Here is a 14,574-nt window from a genome sequence, read left to right as displayed (position 1 = left end):
ACGTTTTCTGTAAGTCTTCACAAGGTTTTCACACACTGTTGCTGGTATTTTGGCCCATTCCTCCATGCAAATCTCCTCTAGAGCAGTGATGTTTTGGGGCTGTTGCTGGGCAACACGGACTTTCAACTCCCTCCAAAGATTTTCTATGGGTTGAGATCTGGAGACTGGCTAGGCCACTCCAGGACGTTGAAATGCTTCTTACGAAGCCACTCCTTCGTTGCCCAGGCTGTGTTTGGATCATTGTCATGCTGAAAGACCCAGCCACGTTTCATCTTCAATGCCCTTGCTGATGGAAGGAGGTTTTCACTCAAAATCTCACGATACATGGCCCCATTCATTCTTTCCTTTACACGGATCAGTCTCCTGGTCCCTTTGCAGAAAAACAGCCCCAAAGCATGATGTTTCCACCCCCATGCTTCACAGTAGGTATGGTGTTCTTTGATGCAACTCAGCATTCTTTGTCCTCCAAACACGACGAGTTGAGTTTTTACCAAAAAGTTCTATTTTGGTTTCATCTGACCATATGACATTCTCCCAATCTTCTTTTGGATCATCCAAATGCTCTCTAGCAAACTTCAGACGGGCCTGGACATGTACTGGCTTAAGCAGGGGACACGTCTGGCACTGCAGGTTTGAGTCCCTGGCGGCGTAGTGTGTTACTGATGGTAGGCTTTGTTACTTTGGTCCCAGCTCTCTGCAGGTCATTCACTAGGTCCCCCAGTGTGGTTCTGGGATTTTTGCTCACCGTTCTTGTGATCATTTTGACCCCACGGGGTGAGATCTTGCGTGGAGCCCCAGATCGAGGGAGATTATCAGTGGTCTTGTATGTCTTCCATTTCCTAATAATTGCCCACAGTTTATTCTTCAAACCAAGCTGCTTACCTATTGCAGAATTCAGTCTTCCCAGCCTGGTGCAGGTCTACAATTTTGTTTCTGGTGTCCTTTGACAGCTCTTTGGTCTTGGCCATAGTGGAGTTTGGAGTGTGACTGTTTGAGGTTGTGGACAGGTGTCTTTTATACTGATAACAAGTTCAAACAGGTGCCATTAATACAGGTAACGAGTGGAGGACAGAGGAGCCTCTTAAAGAAGAAGTTACAGGTCTGTGAGAGCCAGAAATCTTGCTTGTTTGTAGGTGACCAAATACTTATTTTACACCATAATTTCAAATAAATTCATTAAAAATCCTACAATGTGATTTTCTGGATTTTTCCCCCTCATTTTGTGCGGTCATAGTTGAAGTCTACCTATGATGAAAAATACAGGCCTCTCTCATCTTTTTAAGTGGGAGAACTTGCACAATTGGTGGCTGACTAAATACTTTTTTGCCCCACTGTATATAAACACTGCCGTTCAAAAGTTTGGGCACTTAGAAATGTCCTTGTTTTTGAAAGATAAGCACATTTCTTGTCCATTAAAATAACATAAAATGTATCAGAAATACAGTGTAGACATTGTTAATGTAAATGACTCTTCACTGTTGACATTGAGACTGGTGTTTTGCGGGTACTATTTAATGAAGCTGCCAGTTGAGGACTTGTGAAACGTCTGTTTCTCAAACTTGACACTCTAATGTACTTGTCCTCTTGCTCAGTTGTGCACCGGGGCCTCCCACTCCTCTTTCTATTCTGGTTAGAGCCAGTTTGCACTGTTCTGGGAAGGGAGTAGTACACAGCGTTGTACGAGATCTTCAGTTTCTTGGCAATTTCTCGCATGGAATAGCCTTAATTTCTCAGAACAAGAAAAGACTTTCAGAAGAAAGTTATTTGTTTCTGGCCATTATGAGCCTGTAATCAAACCCACAAATGCTGATACTCCAGATATTCAACTAGCCTAAAGAAGGCAAGTTTTATTGCTTCTTTAATCAGCAAAACATTTTTCAGCAGTGCTAACATAATTGTAAAAGGGTTTTCTAATGATCAATTAGCCTTTTAAAATGATCAAATGGATTAGCTAACACAACGTGCCATTGGAACACAGAAGTGATGGTTGCTGATAATGGGCTTCTGTACACCTATGTAGATATTCCATTAAAAATCAGCCGTTTCCAGCTACAATAGTTATTTACAACATTAACAATGTCTACACTGTATTTCTGATGAATTTTATGTTATTTTAATGGACCAAAAATTAGCTTTTCTTTCAAAAACAAGGACATTTGTAAGTGACCCCAAACTTTTGAACGGTCATGTATATATTAATATGTATTGAGGGAGGTTCTCTTCTGTACTGTTGAACCAATCCAGTAAATGTGGAGGAGGAGTTAAGATGTTGTGATGTTAACGTCCAAAACCGGAAGTCACGTCACATGATCTCTTTCCATTTCCCCTGAATGTTTCTGACCCCACAGAGGGTGTTGAACCAGAGATGACAGAGAAAGGAGATTCACTAAAAACACACCGCTTCAATACAGCTACGACCCCACTGAAGATGACATTTTACACAGTTAAGGTCTGTGTGTGTGTGTGTGTGATCATAAAAGCTTATTTTTCAACTGAATAAGACCCTTTTCTATGTACTGAAAACAACCCCTATTACTGTAGTCCATTTACTGTACTGTCATATTGTGATCAATAATAAAACATTTACACCTCTCTTCTTTCATCTGGTTGATTAACCTTTATTAGTCACATCTGTATTTCTAAATGAATTTCTAAATGAAACCAGTTATTACAACAGTGTGGTGATTCATTCTATTAATGAAGGACTCTAGTTGACAATGTCTGTCAACTTCAATGGTGGGTATTCATGATTATTTACTATCATATGTTTACACACTAGAGAGCTATTCTACATTGTTGCTCCAGTGTGTCTTACTGAACATGACCAGGATTAGAGTGAAATATCATGTTGTGTTTGACACAGGAACCACCTGACACAGGGACACTGAGGCGGCATCAAACCAAACATGAAACCCTGGATAGAGGGGCTCAGTGAATGTGGTGTAGAATGTGTACAGGTGGGTCAGTGTGTCAGAGGAGACTCTGTAGAAGGACAGAGTGCCGGCTGGCCAGTCCAGATACACTCCTACTCTGTGGGATCTGGAGGACGGGACATCTATGGTAGTGGGATTATCATTGTGCCAGGCAACAAAACTGTTGGCAGAGTAGAACAGACTCCAGGACTTGTCATTCCATCCAATCCCACTGTCATTACCACTTCCTTTCCTGCTGATTCCTTTATATGTCACTCCTATGTAAGCCCCTCTYCCACTCCACTCTGCCTCCCAGTAACAGCGCCCAGTCAGACCCTCTCTACACAGCACCTGTTTCCAGTCAAATCTCTCTCGGTGATCAGGATACGGCTGCTCTTCTCTCCTCCATGTCACCTTTGTGTTTTCCTCAGACAGAGAGAGGTGTCTGTTTACTGTGTTTGGGTCCAGTGTGAGATCACAGGCATCTGATGGATGAAACCAGACACATTATTAGAAATCATCAGCATGAACACACACATTTCTAAAGTAATACGAACATACACAGACACACACACATTGTCAAAGCAACACTTTCTAAACTTTTGTGTCCCTGATTTCTGCTTCTGTAGAAGTACAGCTTATATTTAATATGACCAAGTAAGTAATGATGGTGGTCTTTGACTTTGACTTAACTTGAATTAAGACTTATTATTAGTCATATTCTTCACAGCATTCAACACTCACATTTTCTAAGTCCAAGTTTCATTGTGTTCTCTCCACCATGTTCCACACTGTAGCGGTAAGCAGAAGAACATTGTATTGAGTGATACGTATTTTATTGAGAGATACATGTGAACGCACGCACACACACAGACACCCACACACACACTCACACATAGCATATAACTTCGTCCAAGTGGTAGTAAGAATGTTTGTCTTAACTAGCTTGATAACTCAAACATGTCTGATATGAGCATTGACATAAACCCTCTCCATACTTGAGTTTCTCCAGTCTGCAGTGTGGATCCTCCAGTCCAGCAGAGAGCAGTCTGACTCCTGAGTTTCCTGGGTGATTGTAGCTCAGGTCCAGCTCTCTCAGGTGTGAGGGGTTTGACCTCAGAGCTGAGACAAGGGAAGCACAGCCTTCCTCTGTGACTAGACAGCCTGACAGCCTGCAAAGAGTCAACTCATTTTAAAAGCACACTGCTCTTCTTTGGTGGTGAAAACAGAATGGCAGTATATTTTTTCAACATATAAAGATGTATCATTGTCCTGAAACCTGACATATGTATTCATAAATGGATGTACTGTATACGATAAAAAATTCAAAATGATCAAAGTATTGCTTGTAGAGACAAAATGTATATTACAAATATTTGAGTAGACAGACCAGACCAGTTTACAAAGCAGTATCAGTCAAAAGACAGACAGTGAGGTATCAGATTTAGATTGTATTGAGTATACAGTCCACACCATATCTAGTTTGACAGTGAAGCTAACATTTTAAATGTGGCTCTATACTCCAGCATTTTGAATTTCAGATCAAATGTTTCATATGAGGTGACAGTATATAATGTCACCTTTTATTTGAGGGTATTTTCATACATATCCGTTTCACCGTTTAGAAAATAAAGCACGCTATGCATCTAGTTCCCCCATTTGAAGAAGTCATAACTATTCTGACCAATTCACTTACAGTGTATCAAAGTAGTCAAAAGTTTAGTATTTGGTCCCAAACTCGTTGGTTGCATTTGCAGTTTGTTTTGGTTGTGTTTTGGGTTATGTTTTGCCCAATAGTAACTGAATGGTGGATGATGACAGGAGTAATTTTCTTTCTAAGTGAGTAGATAACCTGTTCATAAACACTACTAAATTAATTGTAATGATGCCATGATTAAGAAAAATCATGAATGAATCATGAAAAATGATGAGTGAGGAAGTTACTGAGACTACAACAAAACATGCTAACCTCTCACCATTACCAATAACAGAGGGGGTATGACCTTTGCGCCTCTGTAACTTTCTCATTATACATCATTCACGATTCATTCATGATTATGCATGATTATTCATAATCATGGTAGTATCCACATGAATGTAGACGTGTTCAGAAACATCTTCTATTCTTAATTACAATACAAGTGAAGTGACTCCAAAAATGACGTTATTCACCATTGATTTTCTATTGGAAAACACAACCAAAACAAACATTGAATGCATTCAACAAGTGTGTAGAGTAACACGCTTGATGTAATCACCGTGGGCAAGGAATATGGGACCAAATACTACACTTTTGGCTACTTTAATACACTATAAGTGAATTTGTCCAAATAATTACAACTTTTTCAAATGGGAGAACTACATACATAAAGTGCTTTCACTTCTAAATGGTTAAACAGATATGTATGAATACCTTTAAATAAAAGTTGGTATTCTGTACTGTGGCCTAATATGAAGCATTCAATCTGAAATTCAAAATGCTGGAACATAGGGCCAAATGTAAAACTGTATTTGTATTTATTATGGATCCCCATTAGCTGCCAAAGCAGCAGCTCCTCTTCCTGGGGTCCAGCAAAATTAAGGCAGTTTATACAATTTTAAAAACATTACAATATATTCACAGATTTCACATCACACTGTGTGCTCTCAGGCCCCTACTCCACCACTACCACATATCTACCGTATAGTGTGTATGTTATCGTGTGTGTGTGTGTATATACTTCACTGTCCAAGCACATATGGTGTGGACTATGTGTGCCTGGTAAACACATGTGGATCTGGTGAACAGTTACCATTTGTTGACCAAATACAGGAATACTGACCTCAGAATCTCCAGTTTACAGTGGGGATTCCCCAGTCCAGCTGAGAGAAGCTTCACTCCTGAATCCTTCAGGTCATTGTTACTTAGATCCAGCTCTCTCAGTTGTGACGAGTTTGACCTCAGAGCTGAGACCAGAGAAGCACAGCCTTTCTCTGTGACTCCACAGCCTGACAGTCTGCAAAGATTAAAATCAATGTTAAAACCATACTGCTATTCTTTAACTGTGAAAATAGAGAGGCAGTATATTTTTCAACATGTTCAGATACAGTTTATCAGTGTCCTGAAACCTGCCATATCTATTCATAAAGATGGCGCCGAAGGAGATGGCAGTATCGCGGCTAGCTCTCAAGCAACTCTGCTGTATTTTGTTTATGTACTATTGTTTACGTTATTAGCTCAGGAATTGTTTTGTGTCATTATTTACTGCCGGGAAGAACTATTGGATATTAGAGCGGCGGTAACTCACGAGAACTTCCAGCATTACGACCTCCCTGGAGCGGATCCTTTGTTTACTTTCCTGAGAGCAATCAAGTTTATTCCAGAGGCTGACCCAAAACAACGCCGGCGAGGTACTCGAGGCGGTCTTCTGGTCCGACTCAGGAAACGTGCACACCACCCACCCACCGCCAACAGTCAACTTAGTGTATGTAAACTTCTGACCCACTGGAATTGTGACACAGTGAATTATAAGTGAAATAATCTGTCTGTAAACAATTGTTGGAAAAATTACTTGTGTCATGCACAAAATAGATGTCCTAACCGACTTGCCAAAACTATAGTTTGTTAACAAGAAATTTGTGGAGTGGTTGAAAAACGACTTTTAATGACTCCAACCTAAGTGTATGTAAACTTCCGACTTCAACTGTAGGTATTTATAGTTGTCCACATATTCTAAGTCAGACCCGTCCAGAGTAGTGATGCTAGTCGGGCGGGCGGGCAGCGATCGGTTGAAGAGCTTTGAGGACAATACAGTGCTACCGACGCGGCCCGCTACCAAAGACTGTGGGCTCTCCTTCTCCATGGCCGACATGGAGAAGTAAGACATTTAACTTCTTGGCGCACCCATCCCGTTAGCGGGATCATTTTCGTCAACATCCGCTGAATTGCAAAGCGCCAAATTCAAATTAAATTACAAAAAATATTTAATTTTCATGAAATCACAAGTGCAATATAGCAAAACACAGCTTAGCTTGTTGTTAATCCACCTAGCGTGTCAGATTTCAAAAAAGCTTTACAGCAAAAGCAAACCAAGCGTTTATGTAAGGACATCTCTCTCAACAGACAAAACATTACAAACAGCTAGCAGCAAAGTAGATTGGTCACGACAGTCAGAAAAGCAATAAAATGAATCGCTTACCTTTGATGATCTTCCGAAGTTTGCACTCACAAGACTCCCAGTTACACAATAAATGTTCCTTTGGTTCCATAAAGATTATTTTTTATATACAAAATACCTCCATTTGGTTGGCGCGTTATGTTCAGTAATCCACAGGCTCGAGCGGTCACGACGGGGCAGACGAAAATTCCAAATAGTATCCGTAAAGTTCGTAGAAACATGTCAAACATTTTTTATAATCAAACCTCAGGTTGTTTTTACAATAAATAATCGATAATATTTCAACCGGACCGTAGCTTTTTCAATAGGAGAGAGAGAGAGAGAAAATGTTTGCTCCAAGCTGTTGCGCATACAAAACTCTGCTGGCACCCAGCCATCCACTGATACGATTTGATCGTTCTCGCTCATTATTCAGAATAAACGCCTGAAACTATGTCTAAAGACTGTTCACACCATGTGGAAGCCATAGGGAAAGGAATCTGGTTGATATCCCTTTAAATGGAGGGAAGGCATGCAATGGAACAGGGATTCGTTTCTCTTAGGCACTTCCTGGTTGGATTTCTCAGGTTTTCGCCTGCAATATCAGTTCTGTTATACTGTAGAGTGTTTTCTATCCTAATCTGACAATTATATGCATATTCCAGCTTCTGGGCCTGAGAAATTTGGGTACGTTTTTCATCCAAACATCAAAATACTGCCCCCTACACTCAACAGGTTTCAAGAGTGTTAACCCTCGCAAGGATGCCGGCCTAGATGGCATTTCTAGCCACGTCCTCAGAGCATGCACAGACCAGCTGGCTGGTTTACAGATATATTCAATCAATTCCTATCCCAGTTTGTTGTCCCCACTTCAAGATGGCCACCATTGTCCCTGTACCTAAAAAAGCTAAAGTAATTGAACTAAATGACTATCGCTCCAAAGCACTCACCTCTGTCATCATGAAGTGCTTTGAGAGACTAAAGGATCATATCACCTCCACCTTACCTGCCACCCTGGACCCTCTTCAATTTGCTTACCGCCGCAATATTTCCACAGATGATGCAATCTCCACCACACTGCACACTGCCCTGTCCCATCTGGACAAGAGGCATACCTATGTAAGAATGCTGTTCATTGACTATAGCTCAGCATTCAACACCATAGTACCCTCCAAGCTCATCATCAAGCTCGAGGCCCTGGGTCTTGAGCAGAGGGAGCACCTCGATGGGAACGCAGTGGAGAAGGTGGAAAGCTTCAAGTTCCTTGGTGTACACATAACTGACAAACTGAAATGGTCCACCCACACAGACAGTGTGATGAAGAAGGAGCAACAGCGCCTCTTCAACCTCAGGAGGCTAAAGAAATTTGGCTTAACACCTAAAACCCTCACAAACTTTTACAGATGCACAATTGAGAGCATCCTGTCGGGCTGTATCACCGCCTGGTACGGCAACTGCACCGCCCACAACCGCAAAGCTCTCCAGAGGGTGGTGAGGTCTGCCCAACGCATTACCGGGGGCGATCTTCCCACCCTCCTGGACACCTACAGCACCCAATGCCATAGGAAGGCCAAAAAGATCATCAAGGACATCAACCACCCAAGCCACTGCCTGTTCATCCTGCTATCATCCAGAAGGAGAGGTCAGTACAGGTGCATCAAAGCTGGGACCGAGAGACTGAAAAACAGCCTCTATCTCAAGGCCATCAGACTGCTAAACAGCCATCACTAGCACATCAGGGAGTGGCAGCCTATAGACATAGATTAGGAATCACTGACCACTTTAAGGAAATGAAACACTAGCCACTTTAATAATGTCTCCGTATCATGCATTACTCATCTCATATGTGTAAACTGTACTCTATACTATTCTACAGTATCTTAGTCACTTTAATTGTTTGTAAATATTGCATCACCCATCTCATATGCATATACTGTATTCTATACTATGCCACTGTATCTCAGTCCAATGCTGCTCTGACATATGTATATATTCGTAATCCATTCCATATTTAGAACTACCTGTATTTTAGGTATATGTTGTGAAACTGTTTGATATCACTTGTTAGAAATTACTGCACTGCCGGAGCTAGAAGCACAAGCAATTCGCTAAACCCGCAATAACATCTGCTAAACACGTGTATATGACCAATAACATTTGATTTGATTTAAATGGATGTATCATTACTAGACATTACAAATGATCAAAGTATTGCTTGTAGACAGAGAAATATGAAGTACAACTATTTGAGTAGACTGACCAGACCAGTTTAAAAAGCAGTATCAGTCAAAAAACTGAGGTATCAGATTTAGATTGTATTGAGTACACAGTCCACACTAAGGCTGTTTCCGACAAAAAAATTATATTTGTCGACCGAAGGTCACCTGTTCTTTCAATCAATGATTGAGACGGCCTACCTATAGGCCTACATTGACAGGAGTGCTCCAAACAAAAGACAATTACTAAATTGACAAAACTCATAAATGGAATGAAATAAACCAGAACTTTTTCTCACAAGTATAGCATAGGTTGTGCACTATGCAAACAATGTGTCCACTCCGACAATGAGAAGGGGAAGACTGAAATAATAATATTGAATATAGTAAAATAAATGACCATAACCACAGTAACAAACATTGTAGATTAGAAATGATAAGAATTAACGGGTAAATGTACAACTGGTGATATGTAATGGGGAATTGATTGACACGAACAATCAAATTGTTATCACTTGCTGACCAAATACAAGAATACTCACCTCAGAGTCTCCAGTTTACAGTGAGGATTCCCCAGTCCAGCAGAGAGCAGCTTCACTCCTGAATCCTTCAGGTCATTGTTACTCAGATCCAGCTTTCTCAGGTGTGAGGGATTTGACATCAGAGCTGAAGCCAGAGAAGCACAGCCTTTCTCTTTGACTCCACAGCCTGACAGCCTGACAGAGAGATCATCATAATTTCACAAACACACTGTTAATTTAATACCAGTAGCGTAGAAGGACAATGGCAGACGCATTTGGTTTATTCTCTCAAACAACATATAGATTTATCTTCCGTCTCCTAGAATTATATGGTCATATTGTTATACTAATGTGAACATCAATGCATTGATTCAATATGTTTTTTAATATAATATTATACACATATTATAACACATATTTTTCTCTAAACTGAATATTTCTTCCTGATGATTAGTACTGAAATGTCATTTTATGTACTCACAGAGCAGCTCTGGAGGCTTTGACCACTGGCAGCAGCCTCAGAAGACCTTCCTCTGATCTGAGGTATTTCTTCAGGTCAAACACATCCAGCTCTTTTTCTGAAGTCAACAACACAAAGACCAGAGCTGACCACTGTGCAGGTGACAGTTTAGCTTCTGAAAGACTTCCTGATCTCAGGTATCTTTGGATCTCCTCCACTAGAGAATGGTCATTCAGTTCATTCAGACAGTGGAACAGATTGATGCACCTCTCTGGAGAGGGATTCTCCCTGATCTTCTCCTTGATGTACTTGACTGTTTCTTCATGGCTCTGTGAGCTGCTTCTTGTCGTTGTCAGTAGACCTCGTAAGTGCTTCTGATTGGACTCCATTGAGAGGCCCAGAAGGAAGCGGAGGAAAAGGTCCAGGTTTCCCGTCTCACTTTGTAATGCTTTATCCACAGCACTCTTGTAGGAAGTAACTTCAGGCTTGTCTCTGAACAGCGCAAAAACATTTCTGGACATTGATTGCGGTTTGGCCATTAGATTCTCATTGTTGTTGATGAATGAGAACAACACATATACAGCAGCCAGAAACTCCTGAATGCTCAGATGCACGAAGCAGTACACCTTGTCCTGGTACAGCCCACATTCCTCTTTAAAGAGCTGTGTGCACAATCCTGAGTACACTGAGGCTTCATTGGCCTCAATGCCAGCCCTTTTCAGGTCTTCTTGATAGAAAATCTGATTGCCCTTGACAAGCTGTTGAAAAGCCAGTTTTCCCAGTGACAGAATGCTCTCTTTATTCCAGTGTGGACCTGTCTCTTCTTTCCCAAGATACTTTTCATTCTTCTGTTTGGTATGAAACTCCAGAAGGTGTGTGTACATCTCAGTCAGAGTCTTGGGCATCTCTTCTCTCTTATGTTTCAGCATGTGTTCAAGGACTGTTGCAGAAATCCAACAGAAGACTGGAATGTGGCACATGATGTGGAGGCTCCTTGATGCCTTTATGTGTGAGATGATTCTGCTGGCCAGGTCCTCATCATCACTGAATCTTTTTCTGAAGTATTCTTCCTTCTGTGGGTCATTGAACCCTCGTACCTCTGTCACCTGGTCAACACACCCTGAAGGGATCTTATTGGCTGCTGCAGGTCGGGTAGTTATCCAGAGGAGAGCAGAGGGAAGCAGATTTCCCTTGATGAGATTTGTCAGCAGAACATCCACTGAGGTTGACTTTGTGACGTCACAACAGATCTTGTTCTTTTTGAAGTCTAGGGGCAGTCGGCACTCATCCAGACCATCGAAGATGAACAGAACTTTGTACTTGTTGTAGTTGGAGATTCTTGATTCTTTGGTTTCCATTGAGAAGTGATTGAGAAGTTCAATCAAAGTGTGTTTTTCCACCGCCAACCAGTCAACTTAGTGTATGTAAACTTCTGACCCACTGGAATTGTCACAGTGAATTATAAGTGAAATAATCTGTCTGTAAACAATTGTTGGAAAAATTACTTGTGTCATGCACAAAATAGATGTCCTAACCGACTTGCCAAAACTATAGTTTGTTAACAAGAAATTTGTGGAGTGGTTGAAAAACGACTTTTAATGACTCCAACCTAAGTGTATGTAAACTTCCGACTTCAACTGTAGGTATTTATAGTTGTCCACATATTCTAAGTCAGACCCGTCCAGAGTAGTGATGCTAGTCGGGCGGGCGGGCAGCGATCGGTTGAAGAGCTTTGAGGACAATACAGTGCTACCGACGCGGCCCGCTACAAAGACTGTGGCTCTCCTTTCCATGGCCGACATGGAGAAGTAAGACATTTAACTTCTTGGCGCACCATCCCGTTAGCGGGATCATTTTCGTCAACATCCGCTGAATTGCAAAGCGCCAAATTCAAATTAAATTACAAAAAATATTTAATTTTCATGAAATCACAAGTGCAATATAGCAAAACACAGCTTAGCTTGTTGTTAATCCACCTAGCGTGTCAGATTTCAAAAAAGCTTTACAGCAAAAGCAAACCAAGCGTTTATGTAAGGACATCTCTCTCAACAGACAAAACATTACAAACAGCTAGCAGCAAAGTAGATTGGTCACGACAGTCAGAAAAAGCATAAAATGAATCGCTTACCTTTGATGACTTCCGAAGTTTGCACTCACAAACTCCCAGTTACACAATAAATGTTCCTTTGGTTCCATAAAGATATTTTTTATATACAAAATACCTCCATTTGGTTGGCGCGTATGTTCAGTAATCCACAGGCTCGAGCGGTCACGACGGGGCAGACGAAAATTCCAAATAGTATCCGTAAAGTTCGTAGAAACATGTCAAACATTTTTTATAATCAAACCTCAGTGTGTTTTTTACAATAAATAATCTAAATATTTCAACCGGACCGTAGCTTTTTCAATAGGAGAGAGAGAGAGAGAAAATGTTTGCTCCAAGCTGTTGCGCATACAAAACTCTGCTGGCACCCAGCCATCCACTGATACGATTTGATCGTTCTCGCTCATTATTCAGAATAAACGCCTGAAACTATGTCTAAAGACTGTTCACACCATGTGGAAGCCATAGGGAAAGGAATCTGGTTGATATCCCTTTAAATGGAGGGAAGGCATGCAATGGAACAGGGATTCGTTTCTCTTAGGCACTTCCTGGTGGATTTCTCAGGTTTTCGCCTGCAATATCAGTCTGTTATACTGTAGAGTGTTTTCTATCCTAATCTGACAATTATATGCATATTCGCTTCGCGGCCTGAGAATAGCATTCATTGGGTACGTTTTTCATCCAAACATCAAAATACTGCCCCTACACTCAACAGGTTTCAAGAGTGTTAACCCTCGCAAGGATGCCGGCCTAGATGGCATTTCTAGCCACGTCCTCAGAGCATGCACAGACCAGCTGGCTGGTTTACAGATATATTCAATCAATTCCTATCCCAGTTTGTTGTCCCCACTTCAAGATGGCCACCATTGTCCCTGTACCTAAAAAAGCTAAAGTAATTGAACTAAATGACTATCGCTCCAAAGCACTCACCTCTGTCATCATGAAGTGCTTTGAGAGACTAAAGGATCATATCACCTCCACCTTACCTGCCACCCTGGACCCTCTTCAATTTGCTTACCGCCGCAATATTCCACAGATGATGCAATCTCCACCACACTGCACACTGCCCTGTCCCATCTGGACAAGAGGCATACCTATGTAAGAATGCTGTCATTGACTATAGCTCAGCATTCAACACCATAGTACCCTCCAAGCTCATCATCAAGCTCGAGGCCCTGGGTCTTGAGCAGAGGGAGCACCTCGATGGGAACGCAGTGGAGAAGGTGGAAAGCTTCAAGTTCCTTGGTGTACACATAACTGACAAACTGAAATGGTCCACCACACAGACAGTGTGATGAAGAAGGAGCAACAGCGCCTCTTCAACCTCAGGAGGCTAAAGAAATTTGGCTTAACACCTAAAACCCTCACAAACTTTTACAGATGCACAATTGAGAGCATCCTGTCGGGCTGTATCACCGCCTGGTACGGCAACTGCACCCCCACAACCGCAAAGCTCTCCAGAGGGTGGTGAGGTCTGCCCAACGCATTACCGGGGCGATCTTCCCACCCTCCTGGACACCTACAGCACCCAATGCCATAGGAAGGCCAAAAAAGATCATCAAGGACATCAACCACCCAAGCCACTGCCTGTTCATCCTGCTATCATCCAGAAGGAGAGGTCAGTACAGGTGCATCAAAGCTGGACCGAGAGACTGAAAAACAGCCTCTATCTCAAGGCCATCAGACTGCTAAACAGCCATCACTAGCACATCAGGGAGTGGCAGCCTATAGACATAGATTAGGAATCACTGACCACTTTAAGGAAATGAAACACTAGCCACTTTAATAATGTCTCCGTATCATGCATTACTCATCTCATATGTGTAAACTGTACTCTATACTATTCTACAGTATCTTAGTCACTTTAATTGTTTGTAAATATTGCATCACCCATCTCATATGCATATACTGTATTCTATACTATGCCACTGTATCTCAGTCCAATGCTGCTCTGACATATGTATATATTCGTAATCCATTCCATATTTAGAACTACCTGTATTTTAGTATATGTTGTGAAACTGTTTGATATCACTTGTTAGAAATTACTGCACTGCCGGAGCAGAAGTATCAAGTTTATTCCAGAGGCTGACCCAAAACAACGCCGGCGAGGTACTCGAGGCGGTCTTCTGGTCCGACTCAGGAAACGTGCACACCACCCACCGCTCCAGAGTATTTTACTAGATAATGTTCAATCTCTGGATAATAAATTGATGAGCTCAAGG

At 41.6% G+C, this 14,574-nt stretch overlaps 1 protein-coding gene across 1 annotated transcript in view; it reads right to left on the bottom strand.

Moving 5' to 3' along the window:
• Nucleotides 1-2,594: 2,594 nt before the first annotated feature.
• The window catches only part of LOC112067778 (NACHT, LRR and PYD domains-containing protein 3), a 57,127-nt gene continuing 45,147 nt past the window's right edge, over nt 2,595-14,574 (bottom strand). The window contains 4 exon segments of the mRNA XM_024143182.2: nt 2,595-3,397; nt 3,657-3,703; nt 3,911-4,084; nt 5,735-5,815. Coding sequence (XP_023998950.2) covers nt 2,844-3,397; nt 3,657-3,703; nt 3,911-4,084; nt 5,735-5,815 — 856 coding nt within the window. The 3' untranslated portion in view covers nt 2,595-2,843.

This window comes from Salvelinus sp. IW2-2015, unplaced genomic scaffold (genome assembly GCF_002910315.2).
Source record: "Salvelinus sp. IW2-2015 unplaced genomic scaffold, ASM291031v2 Un_scaffold3714, whole genome shotgun sequence".
NCBI classification, from domain to species: domain Eukaryota; kingdom Metazoa; phylum Chordata; class Actinopteri; order Salmoniformes; family Salmonidae; genus Salvelinus; species Salvelinus sp. IW2-2015.
The sequence above is the reverse complement of the archived record's forward strand: the minus strand, read 5'-3'. Positions and strand labels throughout refer to the sequence as shown.